Source organism: Microtus oregoni, unplaced genomic scaffold (assembly GCF_018167655.1).
Source record: "Microtus oregoni isolate MIOR12 unplaced genomic scaffold, Mior012 000010F_ref0000083, whole genome shotgun sequence".
Classification (NCBI taxonomy): Eukaryota; Metazoa; Chordata; class Mammalia; order Rodentia; family Cricetidae; genus Microtus; species Microtus oregoni.
This window is the reverse complement of record NW_024543069.1, coordinates 22,082,555-22,103,118: the sequence shown is the minus strand read 5'-3', so window position 1 is coordinate 22,103,118 and position 20,564 is coordinate 22,082,555. Positions and strand designations below refer to the sequence as shown.

The 20,564-nt window shown below is 43.8% G+C and overlaps 1 protein-coding gene across 8 annotated transcripts in view; it reads left to right on the top strand.

Moving 5' to 3' along the window:
• The window catches only part of Dclk1 (doublecortin like kinase 1), a 293,883-nt gene extending 286,768 nt beyond the window's left edge, over positions 1-7,115 (top strand). For all 8 annotated transcript variants that reach the window (XM_041659043.1, XM_041659045.1, XM_041659042.1 and 5 more), the window contains one exon: positions 1,586-7,115. In XM_041659043.1, the coding sequence (XP_041514977.1) occupies positions 1,586-1,643 (58 nt within the window). In that variant the 3' untranslated portion in view covers positions 1,644-7,115. The remainder of the gene's footprint in view (positions 1-1,585) is intronic.
• Positions 7,116-20,564: the final 13,449 nt, after the last annotated feature.

The following is a 20,564-nucleotide window of genomic DNA, read 5'->3' as shown; positions in this document are numbered from 1 at the left end:
CCCTTGGATTAGCTACAGAATGCTTTTTGTGTCAGACAGACTAAATAGACATCTGTTTTCTACACACACCCAACTCCACACAAACAGAGCTTTCTCCGTTTGCTTTGAAAAGCAAAATACCATGTGTTGTGACTTTACAGTGTTTTAAATAAAGTTAGGAATTTAGGTTGGTGAGGCTGAAGTTGTCATGAAGTCGGTGGGTATGAGACCCAAAACTACACGTACAAGGTCCTTTAAAAATTCAGCGAGGGGCAGAATAAAGGCAGACATTTCGACAGCGGCCATTGGGTCGGGTTTTAACTGTTCTGTGAAGCGAGAAGTGAATTATTAAACTTTATCGCCCTCGTTGGCTCCTAATGCTATTCCTCGGCATGTGGATCGCTTTTAAAGTGGGAACGGCCAGCCTAAGTGAGCCATTTACTGCCTCGGTTCTACACGCTGTCTCTATTTCGCTCTTTATTACTTCATTTTGGAACTTTGATTGCTTTCTTTTAGATCTAAGATTGTTCTAATGCTATTCTGCAATTGTATGAGGGGCTTACTTTTCACTTGGTTCTCAGAACCAGGCTGGCTATAAATTTATCTCAGCTCTTTGAAGAAACCAACAGTAAAATTTCCAGTGGGGGGGAGGGGATCATGGCGGCAGATATCCTCGCAGAGGGAAAGAAAGTGACCTCACTCACAGAGCTGCCTTCAGACTACAGCCCTGTAAAGAGGGACTTTCAGACAAGGCGCCTTTGCCTTCCACTGTGAACTCTTGTTCAGTATTTTTCTTCCGGCTTTGGGCCTGCTCTTCTGCTTTCTCTTAAGGTTTTGCTAGCATGGGCCAGTCCGTCTCCACACCCATTAAATGTGAGATGAAGTCACACTGTGTCCCCATCCTAACATTGTAATAACTTCTGGGGTCACAGCCAGGGAGCACATCCCAGAGGTCGTCTGAGGGTTCCTTGGTAAAATCAGGCATAGAGACAAGAGGTTGGAATACTCAAAGAAGACAAAAAAAAAAAAAAAAGAAAAAAAATAACAAAAACACCTTCACTTTTATGAAAATGGACTTTGTTAAGTGAAATCCATAGGGTGCAGTCATGAGGTTTAATTTCATTCCAAGCCATGTTCCCGTTGAGGCATTGGCTTCCTTAAAATTCACTCCTCCCCTCCCAAGGTTTAGAGATATCCCCTCATCAAGAGACAATAAGATTGTTTAGAGTGAAAATCGCTAACACAGCATGAGGACTTCAGCACCCTTTAGCCTTATTTTCCCTGTGCCCTAAGCTGCCTGTTGGTCAGTATGACCCAAGAGGCTTCCTTACCTGTCATACACAAGGGACTGAAGCCCCTGTTTAATGTGGGGATGGTTCCAGAAGGCACTGGGTGATGGATAGGAAGCTGGTAGCACTGGATGAGTTGCGACTTTCATGACCAGGTCCCTTGACTGCCTCCCCAAGAATGGTGACTGTTGACATAGGTGAGCTATGATGGGCAGGTTGGCTTGACCAGCATACTTTCCAACTGCAAAATATCTAGCGTCTCTCCTGCCATGTCCCCTGGCCTAATTGTCCTCTTTCTCATTTTATGCCCCTGCTAGACCACCGCTCTTGATAAGGAGAGGCAGGTTTTCCGACGAAGACGCAACCAGGATGTGAGGAGCAGATACAAGGCACAGCCAGCTCCACCAGAACTCAACTCGGAATCAGAAGACTACTCTCCCAGCTCCTCTGAGACTGTTCGCTCCCCTAATTCACCCTTTTAATAAGACCCTTTTACTCCAAGCCCTAGCTTAACCCTTTTAAGACTCTGAGATTTCCCCCTCCCCCAAACTTCTGTAAAACAGGTTCATCTGATCTATCTAGCACTCAATGTGTGAACGGCGGAACAGAAAGTATGTTTTGGGTACCTTTGTAGCAAGCTCCCTTTACTGAATGAGAAGGCATGTGGTGTTTGTGACGATGGTAATTTGCTGCTAATAGGGGTCCTTCAAGGGTTAAGGCTAATTTGAATTTTTTTTTTTAAATATAGAAGCAATGAATGTTTTCATCAGTCGAGCTAGGATCTGCAATAGGTAACAGCACCTGTCAGCCCTCCGAGTGCACAGAATTTTCTTTAGAATCCTTGCTGGGTAATTTTCCAGAACCTTGGGTATATTCACACACATTTCTGGGTTTTGTTGCCGACCAAAGGGCGCCGTTAGGACCCTAAAATATCCACACACAAGAAGAGCAGGGAGGATGATCCATCGTGGATCCCTTCTCTGTGGATTTGGAGCACGGCAGGTTTTATAACGTCCGTAGATGCACCCCTCATTCCTCACCGTTTTACAAAGAAGGGACTCCCTTTCCTAAGTAGTAAGCTGGTTAGCTGCAGCGAGTTCTCTGCTTTGATGGGAGGGAATCAGGTTTGTGGCCGCCTCACCCAAGCGATGGACGGTGTCTCCCTGTCTCCATACAAAGATGTGCAGATGACGCCCCTGACATGCTGCTTCCCCATTAGCTGCTGCTAGTGCCAGGCAGACCCTCGGGGAACCACCTAGCCTTGGCTTGTGCTCGGTGAGTTGGGGTCTGTCTGCTCAGAATCAGGAAAGATCTAGAACTACTGGAGAAAAGAGCAATAAATTACCAGGTGCTCTACAGGGCTGGCATTCCAACCAGCGAGAGGACGCAAGGTCCCGTGTTTCCTTCTTCTCAGCTGCTTTTACACGGGACCGTAGCCACCAGTGTGAAACCAACACAGAACTCGAAAGATCTGGGGCGCGAGGGAGCAAGAGGCAGTGCTTTGCAAAGTGGCAGATGAGAAAGAAAGTTCAGTGGGAACACAATCCAAAAGGGTCTAAGGATGGGTTTCAGAGAAATAAGCCGGTCCTATGAGTAGCTCTAGGCACCTGAAAGTCTCCCAGAAGACACTGGAGGCTGAAACTGCCTCTCCCACTCACGATTTTCCTTACTGTAGCTTGGTCTCCAGTCATCCAGGAGAGATGTGTTGCTTTCGTGGTTTCGGGCCAGGGCCTGATTGGGATGCGTTTTCCACCCCTGCTACCCAGTCTGTCTCCCTAGACCTGAGTTTCTTTGGGAGCTGATTGCATCTCAGAATATGGGCTTGTTGTTTCCTGGTTTTTGTGTCCTTGATCCAAAAGGATTCAGGGGTGCCTGCGAGGCCGGACCCAACGCAAATGTTGCTCTAGTGTTTTCTCAGCTTTAACCCAGGAAAGCACAGTGATAGACTTCAGAATGGCTACAAGCGGTCTTTACTTTCTCATTCTTAATTTGAATGTGTTTTAGTGTCTTGAAAGTTACGAACAACCTTTTTATTGTCAGGTCTTTATCTTCGAACTCCACGCTGATCTTCAACTACTGTATTCATACACAGTCTTTATGTTCTATGCATGTATGGACTTTTACATGACAGAATCCCACATTTGCTGGTCTTCCACATTTAAATCAACATCTACTTAGTTTTTTTTTTTGAGAGCCCAGAAATGATAGCACGTAAAAGTACAAAATCGTATAAATCAGCATATTATTTAAATTGCATGTTGGGAGTAGACAGAACACAGACCACCAGGAAGGGTGCTAGTTTGTAGACAGAGTTCATATTGGTGAAGGGCATAGAACTGATCAGAAATCACTACCTTCTCTGGAACAGAAAGGCAAAGCACTCTTATTCTAAGATTAGCAAGCAATGGCATAGCTGAGCCTCAACTCCATGTATGAGACTACAAAATACCCTATGGCCAATAACAGATTGCTACCCTCTCTAAATTCCTGCTTTCCCCCTGGTCATTAACATAGGGCCATAGCATCCAGTGCTACAGGTCCATAGTGAGGGCTCTGGCTTTTGTCTATCATCATTTCGAGGAACTCAAGAGGTTTCCTCATATGCTGCAGAAGGGCAGCTCAGAAGACTTCTGAGCCCATTCGGAAGGAAGATGGCAGCGCACCCCTCTAGAGTTTCGGTGATCTACGCTGAATAAACAGTGGGATCTGACCTGTCAAGTAGAAAGATAGAGCAGGCGGATGGACTGCAGTAATTCAGTTATCTTTCCAGCATTCAGCTACCAAGATCTTAGACATCAGAAGTGTAGCTCAGAGGGCGAACAGACAGACACACGTGAATGACTCTGTGCGCCCAGATTGCTTTGGCTTTAGCCAACACTACATTCTCCCCCCCTCAACATTCTCGGAATAGTTCCAGTTTGAAATGATTAAGTGGTGGTGTTCTTTGAATTTCCATAACAAAATCAACCCTATTTTTCATTTTGTGTATCATAGAACAGCTATGTGCCACGATGACTGTGTATCTCTGTAATTATCCACTTAACCATCACAAGTGTTTACATATTTTTGAGCATTGAATATGACTCTTATGGTGGTAGTCTGGTGATGGGAATTGCCCTTCCTTTACTAACTGGACCAGCCCTGTGGTATTTAAAGGAATCTTTCCATTTGAGAACAGAGTAGTTGAACAACCCTTCTCTCCTTGCTTCCTGTAAGTCAATTCTGTGGATGAGACCCTCTCATATTAATGAATACATTTACCCCTCCGCATTGTAGCAGAAGCCGCTTTCTTCATCATGATCAATAAACGTGTGATTTGTTCTGAACCATTAGAAGGAAAAGTTAAGACCCTCGGTCCCTGGAAATGTTCCGGCCATCCCTTCATCTGACGCACACGTGGTGTATACATATTAACATGAGCGGAGGAGGGAGTGGGGAGCAACAGAATACACTTTGTGTCTTGCCTTCACTGAGATTTCCTACAACCTGCTTAGCTCTCTTATGACTGATGGTTAACAGGTCTGTCAGATACTGTTGAAAGAGCACAGTAGATCGGTGAATGAAGGGCTAAAATTGCAATCCTTTGCCCTCTGAGGCATATTTCAGTTGGAAAAAAAAAGAAAGAAAGAAAGAAAGAAAGAAAGAAAGAAAGGCTCAGAGGGTCACAAGGCTCCCGAATTACCAGGATGCGAGTGTGTTAAATCACGGTTGTTTGCTGGCCAAAGGCATCCGTTAGACAACTCTATCCCCTGTGCCGAAGTGCAGTTGTGCTGAGGGAGAGCTTTCTTCACATTATTGTGTTGCCGCTGGCCCTTCTCTGGGTAAAGCCCTGTCAGCATTTCCAAGATAAACTCCTATTCTGCAAGGTTTTTAATTTGACCATAAAAATGTGCCTGAGGCTCAAGTCTGCTATTCAGGGCCTGTCCTAAAGAGTGGGGGGCACATCTCAGGCCTCTCAACTTCTTCCTGACTCTGGAGAAAAACTCAACATCTGGTACGTTGCCCTCATTGTGATTCCAGAGTTTCAGGGCGCCCCAAGACCCAAGATGGTAGTTGTAACATAATTACTTATTGGACATGCTTTTTAAAAAACTGATCACTTAGCATATATTATAAGATATTTTCTATTATTTGTAAGTCTTTTAAAATTACTGCTTGATTTTTCTTTTTTTTAAGTCTTTCCTTTCTTTGTTTTTCCTTTTATTTGTCAAAAGATTTTTTTTTTAAAGAACTTGAAGTTGATCAGCTCAAAGGTCCACTTTTTTCATGAGCTGCCTGCCACTTCCATTGGTAATTTGGAAAAACAAAAACAAAAACCAAAATACCTCTCTGACCCAACAGAGCTTTGGTTTGAATGCTGCGTGGAGGGTTAGCCACACGCTTCTTTGGAAATCTGGATTTCCGAATTTAGTCATCAGATTTCACGAAGCCACCCTTGTCTGTGGGGAGAGTAGCAGCTAACAGTGAAAGTGCCCCCACAATTAACACTTTTGTCAACTCACATTCGAAGCCAGCATAAAATACCACTTCCTACTCTCGTGTTTAAGGGCAAATAAATCAGGGAAACTTGAGGACATATGAAACATTTGGTGGCTGCAGAAGTACTTCCCAATTGAGCTCTACGGAGCTTTTACACATGGAACAGTTAAGAACTGGGACCCCGGGATGTCAGATGGAAGCTTTGGCTCGTATGTAATTACATACAGATGGGGGAGGGGCTCTGGGCTCTCTCTTCTTTTTTAATCATCTCAAATATGCAGCCCACCAGCCAGTAGCATTAAGGGTCATAAACCAGTGGGAAACAGGAAATCTAAGGTAGAGGTTTAGCATGTCTCTGCTGAGGCCTTTTGGTTTGTTTGCTATTGTTGCTGGCTCTAACAGGAGGCCTCTGTGGTCATTTTTCGGGAAATGAGCATCTAACTGGCAGGTGTTGTGGTCATGCGGTTTGCCCATGGAGACAAATGAGGGATCCGGATTCCCTGATTCCCGTCAAGAAAAGGCTTTCTCTCTCAACTGTACCTGCACATTTCCTCAATATTTTTTTTTTTGGTCAATTAAACTGAGACCCTTAATTTTACTTCAATGTAAAGTTGTATATTTTTAACTGTGACATACTTTATTAATTTAAAGTAATTAGTGCTTAAGCCTTCAGAACTGTTGGTATTAAGAGTAGGATTTTAAGTGGTGTTAAACATCCTAACAAGTTCGTTTCAAGTCAATCAGCTGTAGTCAGGAAGAGACCTTGACTGGTTTTGGGGGGCAACTTCTCACTTGCCCTGAACACTAAATCCTTGGTGTGTTCGATGAATAAATAAAAAGAGATTGAAACTGGTCCAAGGTTAGAGTCACATCCTTGACAACTTAAAAAAAAAAACTATTAGGAAATTAATATTAGCCTTTTTCATTCTGACTGAAAGAAAATTATTAAAGGATTAGTTGTGCGTGAAATTAAATAGTATTTTGCTTCTGCATACTGAAGAAGTGGGCTGGGGACTTGGCACATTTAACAAGTTCCCTGAAAGGTTTCGATTTGGAGAAAAAAAAGAATTCAGCATTTCCTTTGCGATTCTGATTTCGTCACTTGCTGCATGGATCCGATGGCGTAGGTTAGTGTCTGGTTTGGGAATCCCAATGAAATAACTTTCAAACGATTTGTACCCATGGTTAAAGGTGGAATGAGACCCAATTCCCCCCCAGTCCTTCAGTTTAAGCTCATAAATTGTAGGTGAATGTGGAATGAAATCATCTGTGATATATTATGTTCATTTTCCAAATGAGCTCTTTTGATGTTGCCTGTTTTTATGTAAAACATGTTCTTAAACTAATAAAGTAATATCTCTTGGTGTACACAATGCTCTTCGCTGCTGGGCCAGCTCTTTGGTTTGTGTTGCCATCATGGACTAAAATTTCATTTCTGTTCCATTCAGAATTGACATATCCAGTCCAGGGAGGAATAAGCCAGCTGTGTGCAGGGTGGGGGTGGGGGGGCAGGGTATTCTCTGTCCAAGGCTTTAAAAATTAGTCATGCAGTCAGAATGTAGCTTTCCCACATGTCCGCCGCAGCCCGGTATGTATTTCATGAGCATAATTCAAAAACAACTATTCCAAAAATGTCCCTTTTCATATATTACCTTCTTGGCTGGGCCAGGGACCCGGACAAACACAGAGAAAGCAAATACTGTCCAGCCTCGTTTTATCCTTCAATCTCCATGCGCAAGCTCACCAGAGGAGACTGGTATTTTAATAGCTAACCTGGAATTAGCTGCCATTTTGTTGCCCCGTCCCATTAAGTAGTCTGTGTGCAATCTGGGCCTTAGGAAACATGACAGAGCTGGATGATGGGAGAAAGTTCTTTCTTATTGTGGTTTCAGGGCCAGATTGAAAAAGTCAGCCAGCAAAAGTGACTCCAGGTCCCCTGGTATGACTTTTATAAATGTATTTTTATGAAAATCACTTTTATGATATTTTATGAATATCTCCAAGCTCTTGTAAAATTAGCAGTCACCTTCCCTGCCATCCATGGCTGTTGAAGCACCTGTCTTCCCCTTGGCTCTCAGTAGAGAAGTCATTAGGCTTTTTTTTTTTTTTTTTTTTTTTTTTGACTCCTCTGCCTTCCTAAGAACCATTATCTGGTTTAAGGAGACTGGTGGCCTTGCCAAAAATCTGTCATTCGAAACATAGGAGGAAAGTCTTGGTCACAACTCTGGTGTTGAAGATACTAGGGTAATTGGGAAGGAATAACCTTCCCTGACTACTGGCCACGTGGACTGGGGGTCTGGAAAGGAGGAACGTGTTCCACAGAGAGCAAGCAGTTATGGAAACAGTGGGAAATGGGTGATGAGAAACAGGAATAGCAGCAGCGTGGAATTTTCGCAGGCTTTCCTCTGTCTGAAGAGGTAGCCTGAGCCTGGTCCAGTCTCCTGCAAGAGGGGCCCCTCAGACAAGACGCGGGGCCACACCCAGCCAGCTGGAGCAGCCAGATTCATGCTGGCCATCAGCACTGTGACAGATGTCCAAGGCAGCTTGCCTGCCCTTGAGATCATTCATTCAAGAACTCTTGAGTGAGTGCCAGAGCTATGGGTGACACTTCGTTTAGGCTTAGGGAAAAAAGAAGAACGAAAACAAAAGCATGGCCTGTTTTATTTTTTGCTTTGGGTCAGAAGATTCGGAACACAAGAAAACACACTTGCCATTTCTTGGGATTCTTGGTTCAGCATTCAGATGACCTGTCTACACCTAGCAAGGCCTTGAGTGTTTTACAGCAACTTTGATTCTTGAAAAGGTGTCTCTGCCATCTGCCCTTGTAATGGTACACACACCCCATGGTGCTCTTGGCTCGGCTCCTGGGCTCTGAGGTAGAAAGCATCCCAGAGTTCTCTCTGCCATCTGCAATTAGCATAAGATTCTAACTTCTTATCCTACATTAATACTGTAATGTGCCCATCGATGCAATAAACTTAACCAAGACCTACTGTAAGTGATACATAGTTTAGATGGAAAGAAACTCCACCGCTCCTCCTCATAAGACCTTCATTCTAACAAGAAATTGTCTACTCTTTGGTCTTGGGGAGCTGATTTATCACTCACAGATGGCCAAATACCAACCTGTCAGGGGCACAGCATCCCTACCAACTGGTCACTGGCTCCCAGCATGTGTAGACGGTGCAGGCTGCAGGCAATCCAACCGTCAGTCCCATGTAACTAGATCTGAGATCCACACACTCCGGTATATATTCTTATAAGCAGGGAAAGAAGAGAGATGGGGAAGGAAGCTAAAGCTGGTGACATTAACTGCGAAAGAGATCAAGGTTGCCACTGTCTTAGCTTTGGGTGTGTCACATGGGTAGTTGAAAGGAAGTATCCTCAATGTACTCTTCCAAACCAGTCCCAAGGGATGCTCTGGGTGGGTGTGTGGATTTAAAGTTCTTGGTCCCATCCACATTCTTCATTCAAGAGTATTGTGCCCAGTAATACTTTGACAAGTGAACAGTATGTAATAAGATGCCAGAAATGGCTTTATCGGTGCACCCCCATCGTAAGCCACGTTTCTTCTTCCTGGACTTCCCAGATCCCCTCTAAGGACCCATTCCCAGCAAACACCAAGCAGAAGTTTGGCTTGGGACCCCACATTCCCATCCAGTGTGAGTCATGTACCCTTACTTCCAGTTAAGTCCCTATCACGTGGTCATCCCTGGGGCAACTAAATGTACCATCCACTACCACCTTTCCAGGTTCAAAGAAAGCAGCCATCCGGTGCGATCTCAGATATTATAGCAAAAGCACAAACAGGGCCCTGGGGAATTCCTTTCCAAGACCAATTTAATTGTTGTGAGGCAATCACAGACGGCTTCAGGGAGGGGAGCTTGCTGTTGGTCTGTTTCTGGTCACCAGATATCAGTGTCTGAGTTACAAAGAAAGGAAGATGATCTTGATTGACAGCTCTGGAGAAACTACGGCAAGGAGCCACATTTAGGGATACTCTCTCGTGAATACGGCGCATAGGTGATGTGAAGGGAGGGGCAACGGGGTCAGAACCTGGAAGAGCATGTGCACATGCTCTCTGGACGCTCGGCTTGTAAAGCACCTGGATTCAATCATGAAGGTTTTACTCTAATGACTGTACGCAATTTGAATTACCTTTAAAAGACCCCACCTCCTTCAACTCCCACAAGGCCTCTAATAAGGATTAGGGCTCACACAGTGAAACTTGGGAGTCTGTCCTCAAGCCCCAGCAGAGCCCCGAACCAGAGTCTAAAGACTGGAAGTGGGAAGAAGGCATTGCTAGCCGTGAGAAGAGTGCACCGATAGTCAGAAAGCATGAAAGACCCCGGCAAGGAGATGGAGGCTCAGCTTACCCCCAGAGAGGCAGCGGTCAGCCCCAGAGCTGGGCCTCATCAAACTACCACTATGGTTTTAGGAAAGGACGGGACCAGCCTAACTCACAGCTGTAAGACTGCATGAAAACCAAACAGCCCCATCCCAGCACTGGCCAAGGAGGAGATGGAGCAGGAAAGCTCTTAAGGAAGCCAGCCCAGCTGTCTGGCATATGCTATGCCAGAAATATAGGCAAACATGCCTGTATCTTCCCACTACGTCAGAATTTATTGCATAACAATACATTCATATAAGGTTTAGTATGTTTAATGCCAGCAGTCTGCAGTAAAACCCAACTGACTAGGCAGTCTGACCAAAGTAAATATGGGTTCTTTTAGTCCCATCTTAATTGCTAATATTAACTAACATTAACTAACACTCATAACACACACACACACACACACACACACAGAGAGAGAGAGAGAGAGAGAGAGAGAGAGAGAGAGAGAGAGGTATGTATATGAATACAAGTTAAAGCAGCTGCAACTGAATTCAAGAAGTTCTGAAAGTTGAGGAAAGATCTGCATAGATGCTAATGAACTGGACCCATTGTTGGAAGCTGCTGGTACCAGGTTTGAAGCAGATGCTGGAGAACCCAGAAAAGGCTGGCCTGAGTCTGGAGCAGGAGCAGGAAATGGGTCATGTCTCGGCACAAACAGGTGCATGGGCTTGCTTTCCCTAGATAATCTCAATGAGCCTCTGTGCTTCCATAATCTCAATTCGCTCTTAGTAAATTTACAGGGCAGCTCCCTTTCCAGTCCCACCAATGAGTCACGTATTGGTGTGTGCCGGATGGATGGCGCTGGCAGATGGTACAGTCTCCAGGTCCACCCAGAGGCTCCAGTCAGCCTCCGCCTTCAGAATGGGGGAGGGAGTGCTTGTAAAATGTAGTTTCCCAAGGCAAAGAATAGCCTGGGAAAAGAAAACATGGTTTTATACAACACAGAGTAACTTAGAGCTGACACAGCCTGGTCTCAACACCAGTCTTGAACTGAAATATAAATCTCTCTCTCAGCGATTAGCAGAGGCAGCTTCCCGGGCAAACAAAAGAACCAGCCACATGTAATCCCAGCACAACCAGGAATGCCCTGCTTGCACAGCTCATGGCTCTCATCCTGTGGGGAAAATATCCTCTCCTAGGTTGTTTCTCTTTGCTCTGGAGGAAAAAAAATGGAGAAGGAAGAGAAAGGAGAGAAGTGGAGGAAGAGAAAAGAAAGGAGGGAGAAGAAGAGAAAGATGGAGGGAGGGAGGCGAGGAGGAGATTCGCTGACCCTGAAAACCACTCTCTCCTACCTTCTTCCTAGACACGTCCACATTGTCACCTTTCCTTGATAGCAGGGTGATAATTAATGTTCCACCCAAGAGAGGTTTCGTTTTTCCACCAGAATTACCTATTAATTTGCTAGATTCTTCTGATTAAGCAGTGCGCCTGTCAGCGTGGGCTCGTCATTCCGCACACCCTTTCATTTTCAACAACTAAATCAAGGCCCCACCGAACCCAGACATTTTCAATTTCCTCCCTCGCCGTGTGGATGCTCCCGTGTCTTTTAATAATGTCCTCGAGTCAGCTTCTGTCTCCCTGAGCAAGCTGATTCTGCTTCATAAAAGCTGCTTTTGTTTCCACCTATTCACTTTATAGAGGAAGGCAGCCGTTCGCATCCGTGCCTGGAAACGGAAACCTGAAGATTCCCCGCTTGAGAGGAAGGCCTCGTGGTAACACATGGATATAGCCCCTGTTCAAAGACCTTCTTTCGCCAGGGATTTTCGGGGGTGCTCCTGGAACGCCCACACCTAGGCGTGCGTTTGCGCACAGATGTCACTAGCATGTAGATGTAGCTTAAGCATGCTGCCACACAGAGCCGACTGATGACCACGCCTTTCCTTCTCAATGGATTTGCACAGAAAACATCTGATAAATAAGACCAAGGATGGGGAAGCAACTATTGCTTGTATTCCCAGTTTCCTGAATGCCTAGAAATGCATTTGGGTGAGCAGGGAAGAGCCAGACCTCCAAGCCTCAGCAAGCAAGTACCAGGACTGTATGACAGGTTTAGGAACTTCGTTGTCAGCTGCCTATAGTTTTTTTTCCCCCCCTGAACTAGAATCCAGTAGGCAGTGGGTGCCCTGGAGCTCAAGTGATGACTCCTGACTTTGTCCTCAATCTGTCAGCATGACTTTCTGTACAGGATAGAATTTTCCAGGTGAGACAGGGTACAGAGTATCATGGAATCAAGTCAGGATACCTACTGCCAGGTTGTATTCCCTCCCTGGACCCTCTTCCTCTCATCTGGGTTGCCCCTGCACTGCCCTAAAGGTGCATCGACTGCCTAAAAAAAAAATCACTTAACTTGTCGATATCTGTGTAGATTGCATAGCTGTGTGTGCATATGCACATGTGTGCTGAAGGCTGTGATGTTCAACTGCCTGGCCCAGCATCCCACAGTGTTGACAGCCTGCTGCTGTTAGGGCCGTGTTGCTGCGGGCATTACTGTTCTAGCCTGCTGTGCCCTCCGAACAGACTGTAGTAACCTGGGATGGACTCCCAGCCAGAGCTAGCCCCCAGTGCTCTAGTTACCCCCTTCCATTGTCCACACCAGTGCAGAGGCAGCTGCAGTAACTTTAGATTTGAACACTCAGTCTCACAAAGTCCTGCTGTAAATCAGGAGGGCAGGGGCTGGCCCTGGGAAGGAAAACTGGGCTCCTTTCTTTTTGTTTCTTCTGAAGAAGCTGGGGGGTGGTTCTGAGGGGGGGGAACCTCCCTGTCTCCCAGCCTTCTTCCATATGCCCATGCTCTTCACAGATATCTGATGTGAAGGGCTGTCTGCTGGCTATTGGCATCTTAAAAATGTTTACATGTGGGATCCCCAGACCATTATCTCCCTTCCATGTGAGGCCCACTTTAGCAGTCAGCCAGTTGCCCTGGTATTGACTTTCTTTCTTCCTGTTGATTTGGCTGACAGAAGAATCTCTACTGGGAAGTGCACCCTTCCCCCATCTCTAGAGAGCTAGGGGCCTTGTCTTGCTACATCCTGGATCTGCAAGGCAGAGAACATCCGTGGGGCCCAGGAAGGAGACGACCATATGTGGAGTATAAGCAGGGACTTGTTTTGTCCCACAGATGCACACTCAAGGCAAGCTTTTGAAATTCCACATCTCCGGGGCAGGAGTGAGTGCACTTTCTTCCAGTCTTTTGCAGGTCACAGGTATAAACAAAGGCTTTCAACATGCTCCTTGGGTTCATAAAGCAACAATGAATTTGGTCCAACATCGTCTTCCTGCGGGTTAGACACCTGAGCAGAGATCTCTGCATAGACATCAGACTGTGGCCAGTGAACACAATCTAAGGACTCCAAGCTGAGATCCCAGGTGACTAACAAGGATACAAGAGAGAAGATGTATCATCAAGGCTCAGACAGAACCTGAAGGCATGCGCAGAGTTACACACTGTCACAAGAGTCTATGCGAAGGGCATCAAGTCCACAGTCTGCTGTGGCAGGGATACTGACGGTGAGAATATCACAGGGACCCTGATTATCAAAGTTAATAATGAAGAGGTGTCAAAAGTTCAAAGGCAGGAGGTGTTTTTTAAGATCTCTCTGCTGATAGAGCGAAAAGATAGTTTCAGAAGGGGTAAGCATGACTTTAGAGACAGTGAGGTTGGGATAGTTACTGCTTTGGAGCTTTGAAGGAGGAATGTCCCCCAAAGATTCAAAGATATGAACATCTGGTCCCTCCTTGGCATTACTGTTTAGGGATATTACAGAACCTTTAGGAGTTATATGCCTGCTGAAGGAAGTACATCACTGGGGTCAGTGATGGTTTATGGTCTCACTCCACTCCTCTGCTTATGTTTGTAGTTAAAAATGTGACCTCTCCCATCCTGCTCTGGTCACTTGCTGTCATGCCCACCCACCACTGTAGACTGTCACCCAGAAGTACACTTTTGCCTCCCTGAGTCACTTCCAAACACTGCGTTTTATTCCAGCATCAAAAGGTAGCTCACACATCTTCATGTGGCTCTCACAAAAATATCTGACCAAAAAAAAAAAAAATCCAAGGGAGGCAAGGTTTATTTAAGTTCATGATTCTAAAAGGATTCAGTTCCTCTTGATGAGGAAGGAAGGAGTGGCGAAGTTCGTGACAGCAGAAGCTTATGGTGGAGGTGTCTCACATCACTGAGGACCAGAAAACAGAGATGCTGGAACTGGGGGCAGGCACAACCTTCAAAGGCCCAGCCCTAAAGGCCTCCTGCTAGCAGCTGGATCCCACCTCCTTCAGGTTTCCACAGGCTCCCAAACGATGCCACCAGATGGGGACCAGATGTCTAAACTATGAGTTAATGGGGGACAAGTCAGCTCCAAACTCTAACAGAGGTCCTCAAAGAAGCAGCAGTGATAAGGGCAGAGGGAAGGGAAGGGAAGCCTTCGGGAGCCACAAAGGAGGCTAAAGTGATCCTCAGCAGTCAGTGCTATTAGCTGGGTAGTTTGGCACTATGCTATGTATGACTAAAAGAAAGTGTGCGTGCGTGTGTGTGTGTGTGTGTGTGTGTGTGTGTGTGTATCTGTGCACACCTGTGGGGTCCAGGGGTGTCATAGTTTGTTTTCTGTTGTTGAGATACACACCATGACCTAATGCAACCAGAGAAAGGAAAGAACTAGGGCAGAAACCATGGAGGAAAGCTGTTTATCAACTGACTCCCAGGCTCATGTTCAGCTACCTTTTCTTAGATAGTCCGAACCCATCTGCTTATGAATGGTATGCAGCCTGAATCTTTTCTGTGTCCCTCCTAGTCCTGTAGTTGCTAATAAAATAATCACTCAGAGGCTTAATATTAATTAAAATTGTTTGTCTAATGGCTCAGGCTTATTACTGGATAGCTCTTACATTTAAATTAACCCATTTCTAATACTCTGAGTATCCCCATGTGGCTTCGTGGAGTACCTTTTCTCTATGACATCTTGCTGTTCCAGGGGACCCACTGATATCTCTTCGACTTTGCCCTTCTTTACCTGTATCTCTGCTTGGATTTCCCACCTAACTATATTCTGCCGTGCCATAGGCAAAAGCAGCTTTATTCGTCAACCAATAAAAGCACACATATTTAAAGCATACAGAAGGACATCTCACATCACTTCCCCTTTTCTATCTAATTTAGGTATAAGAGAGAACATAACAATTTTATTTGGCCATGGTTTCATGTGACATGGGAGCCTTCATACTGAGGATCCAAAACTGTGAGACTTAGCATCAGTGACACCCGGACAGTTGTGAAGCATAGGGTAGGAGCAGTTACTGAGAAGATAGTAACACACTGTGGCATGCAGGACTCCATCAAGGCCTGCTCGTTCAGATTCCTCCTGGCCTCTGCATGCAGCACTCCCTCCTAGATATTCAGCCTCCTTTCTGGAATAGGAGATCTTATGACCTACAATCAGATAGAGTTGACCTAAGAAACTCCTTATGGATATTTCTCTTACACAGAAACGTGGGATAAAGCTATCACAGAAATGTAGGATAAAGCTATCATAATCTCTGCCAGCTTTGTGACTCACTTTGGGAAGGTAACTAAGCAAGAGTCAAGAAATTATCCCAGTCTCCTGCATTTTATAGCAGAGAGGTAGGTTAAAAGTTTTGCGACAAGCCGGAAAGTGGTAGTAATGCCTTTAATTCCAGCACTTGGGAGACAGAGGCAGGCCCTAGTCTCTACAAAGTGAGTTCCATGGCAGCCAAGGCTGTTACACAGAGAAACCCTGTCCCAAAAAACAAACAAACAAAAAACCCTGTCTCATAACCAAAAAGTTATGAGATAATCTCACAAATAAAGTTGCAACTATAATGAGCATAAATAATAAGATGGGACATTCTGAGAGAATCTACAACGGTGTTTAATAGAGGTAAGGAGGTCATTCTAAGAAGAGCTGAGCCTTGAACTGAAATTAGGATGCATGGCAAAATATTTAGGAAAAGAAGAGGGGAGAGAACATTTGGGGAACAGCTGTGAGAGCTTCAGGGGCAGAAGGAAGCAAGGCTACTTCAGCACTGACTTCTGGGAAGCGTAGAGAGAGAATGGGCCAACCAGGTAGATCTAGTGCTTGTCCCTCATGCAAGCAGAAGTCGTCAATGGGTTTTAAGCAGGAGAAAGGGCTGATGACCCCACTCCCATTTTCACTTCTGGCTGCACTGTAGAAAGCCAAGGAGAGGCTAGTGTTGCTGGGAAAGCAGGATGGACAGTAATGTAAACAAGAAAGTGCCACCAGCGGGCAAAGGCTGGGGAAGTCTCAGGTGAAAGAGAGCGAGAACTGAGACCTCTGGCCAGTGTTTCATCAAGGACCAGCCTCAACAAAAATACCTCTCGCCAGGGTAGAGTAGATCTAGAAATATAGTAAAAAATACAAAGACGCCAATGAAAATAATAAATGGAGACTCATATAAGATAGTATCGTAAAGGAATTTCCAGTGAGTACTGAAATTTGCCCATGTTTAATTTCAAATTGCTTTAAATACCTCTGACCCCAAGAGGGAGAAAGGCAAAAACTACATTAACATGATACAAGGAAATGATCCTACCAATTGAAGGTCATGGGTTGCGTCCACAGTTAAACATTCTGTTGCTAGAATCAAACAACTCACTCTCACACCCTAGACCAAAACATTCTGTAGGCAAATCACTCCCTGGGTGGAATCCAAAGTTATCTCCATAAAGGAACTGGACCCTGGGTCCTTAGACTTTTGTTTGAGGTAGGAACATACCTACTCTATTCCTGAAGAACAAGGTCTGGCTATGAGCCACACCTGTTGACAATTACCTTGAGAGAGCAGAACTCTCTGAGCCGTGCCTAGGTGGGAACTTTGTTTGAGGTAGAAACACAATAACCTTGAAGGAATTAGAGGTAAGTTCCAACTCTCTGACCTTTGGTCAACATAGAAGTAGGCTCACATTTTCCGGCCCCCACGCATTTTCCATATTCTTATTTTTGTTCAGGAGTTCAGAATTCAGTAAGGAATCATGGAGGAAGTTAGCAGTAGCAGAGTGAAGGTGGATGTCTCCAGAAGGAGCTGTACCTCTTGCATCTAAGAAGTTTCCCTAGTGGGTGGGAGTATAAGGTGGCTTATGAAATGAACTATACAGGTTTACTGGCTGCGAAGATTTTTTTAAAAAGCTAAACAAAGCAGGTCAAAGGAATTCTTGCTATACCAGGTGTGTGTTTTTACTGTGAATATGTTTCATAATCCTGTTTGTGGAATGTTTTCAGATTATGGATTATATTATATGAAATATATGATATTATTTTATAATGGATATATAATGTACAGGAAGCTTTTTTTGCAGGTCCTGGTGAATGAGAGGTGCCTTTCCCTTCCAACGTCCCATCTTTCCCTTCTATCTCAAGAGAGAAGGTGCCACCTCCAGCTAGTGCAAGTGGAAGATGAAGAAAACGGATGTTTAGAAGCTATTGTTAAAAATGACATGAAGGTTTTTGAACCACTGCCATCAAATATATCCCCATGCTTCCTGCCTACAGAAGCATGTGTGTCTCATCCACAAACCAGGTTGGTTGGGGCAATGTAGTTACATGCTGACATTAACTGTAATTGTATTGTTTTTGAGGTGACTTTGAAATACCCGAGAGACTCAAATATGCTGTTGGGTGTCAATGTGCAGGTCAGAAGAATTACAAATGTAGAAGTCATTGTATTAATTGTCTTGTTGCTATGGCAAATGCCTGAGGTCAGTAACTTAAGGAGGGAAGGGTTTATTTTGGCTCAGAGTTCAAGAGTACATACAGGCCTGTCACGGTGGAGGACTCACAACAACACATGAGTGAAACAGTTGGTCATACAAGAGGAAAACAAGCAGAAATTTAGCAACACGTCTGCCTCATCTGCACACAGGTCATGTCCCAGGGAAAACAGTAAGTCTCAAATAAGTGGCTTGGATTTCAAATCGTATTTTTTCCTACAAGGAAGGAAGGTGTTGGAGAAAAAGGACAGTTCCAGAAGTGTGCAACAAAATTGTGGTGTAGCTCACGCCTTTGCCCATCAATGAGACTTGGGCTCACTCTTCTATGGAAGAGATGCAAAAACAGATGCTTTCTTCCCATCTCCATTTAGGAGTTCTAGGATTGCAAGCAGCTTCTTTTGGGTTTGTTTGGTTTTAGTAGGATACTTTTGTTTGTTTGTTTGTATTTATCCATTGAACGTTAATCCTGCTAATATTTTATAATGAAAGGAAAAATACTAAAAAAGGTTATTGTAGTGGGATAGATTTGAGTTTTTCTCCATTTAGTTTGTTGTTGGCTGTTGGCTTGCTGAATATTGTCTTTATTATGTTTAGGTATGTTTCTTGTATCCCACCTCTCTCCAAGACTTTTATCATGAAGAAATGCTGCATTTTGTTGAAGGCTTTTTCAGCATTTAATGCGATGATCATGTGGGTTTTTTTCCAATTTGTTTGTATAGTGGATATATTGACAGATTATTGTATTTTGAACCATCCCTGCATGTCTGGGATGAAGCCAACTCAATCAGTGTGGATGATTTTTCTGATATGTTCTTGGATTTGGTTTGCCAGTGTTTTATTGAGTATATTTGCATCAATGTTCATGAGTGAGAATGGTCTGTAATTCTCTTTCTTGGTAATGTATTTGTGAGGTTTGAGTATCAGGGTAATTGTAGCCTCATAAAAAGTGTTTGACAATGTTCCTTCTGTTTCTATTGTGTGGAACAATTTGAGGAGTATTAGTATTAGTTCTTCTTTGAAAATCTTGTAGAATTCTGCACTGAAACCATCTGATCCTGAGCTTTTTTTGGTTGGGAAACTTTTGATGACTGTTTCTATTTCTTCAGCAATTGTAGGTCTATTAACTTGTTTATCTGGTCTTGATTTAATTACCCTGATACCCAAACCACACAAAGCCATTTCTAAGAAAGAGAATTACAGACCAATCTCACTAATGAACAACGATGCAAAAAATACTCAATAAAATACTGACAAACCGAATACAAGAATCCAAGAAAAATCATCCACCATGATCAAGTCAGCTTCTTCCCAGAGATGCAAGGATGGTTCAACATATGAAAAAAAAATCTGTCAATGTAATCTACCATATAAACAAACTAAAAAAAAGAAACCACATGATAATCTCATTAGATGCTGAAAAAGCCTTCGACAAAAGACAACACCCCTCTATGATAAAGGTCTTGGAGAGAGCAGAATATAAGGAACATACCTAAACATAATAAAGGCAATATACAGCAAGCCAACAGTCAACATCAAACTAAATAGAGAAACTCAAAGTGATCCCTCTGAAATCAGGAACAATACAAGGTTATCCACTCTCCATAACTGTTCAATATAGTTTTGAGGTTTCAGCTAGAACAATAAGACAACAAAAGGAGATCAAGGGCATACAAATCAGAAAATAAGAAGTCAAACTCTTACTATTTGCTCATGATATGATAGTTTATACAAGTGACCCCAAAAATTCTATCAAGGAACTTCTATAACTCATAAATACCTTCAGTAATGTAGGACACAAGATTAACTCAAAAAAATCAGTAGCCCTCCTTTACACAGAAAATAAATGGACTTAGTAAGAAACCAACCTTCAACAACAGCCACAAATAGCATAAAATATCTGGGAATAACTCTTACTAAACAAGTGGAAGATCTATATGACAGGAACTTTAAGGCTCTGAAGAAGGAAATTGAAGAAGACACCAGAAAATGGAAAGATCTCCCGTGCTCGAGGGTAGACAGAATTAACACAGTAAGAATGGCAATCTTACCAAAAGCAATCTACAGATTCAATACAATGCCCATCAAAATCCCAGCAAAATTCTTCACAGGTCTCAAAAGAATAATACTCAACTTCATATGAAAAAGCAAAAAAAAACCCAGTATGGCTAAAACAATCCTGTACTTATTGCAAAGGAACTTCTGGAGGCATCACAATTCCTGACTTCAAACTCTACTACAGAGCTACGATACTGAAAACGGCCTGGTATTGGCATAAAAACAGTCAGTATGAACAATGGAACCAAATCAAAGTCCCAGATATCAATCCACACACTTAAGAAGACCTGATTTTTGATAAAGAAGCAAAAAAATATAAAATGGAAAAAAGAAAGCATATTTAACAAATGGTGCTGGCACAACTGGATATCAACATGAAGAAGAAAAAAATAGATCCATATCTATCACCATGCACAAACTCAAGTCCAAATGGATCAAAGACCTCAACAGAAAGCAAGCCACACTGAACCTCATAGAAGAGAAAGTGGGAAGTACACTTGAACACACTGGCACAGGAGATCACTTCTTAAATATAACCCTAGTAGCTCAACCCTAAAGCAAAGGACACAGTCAACAAGACAAAACGACAGCCTACAGAATGGGAAAAGATTTTCACCAACCCCACA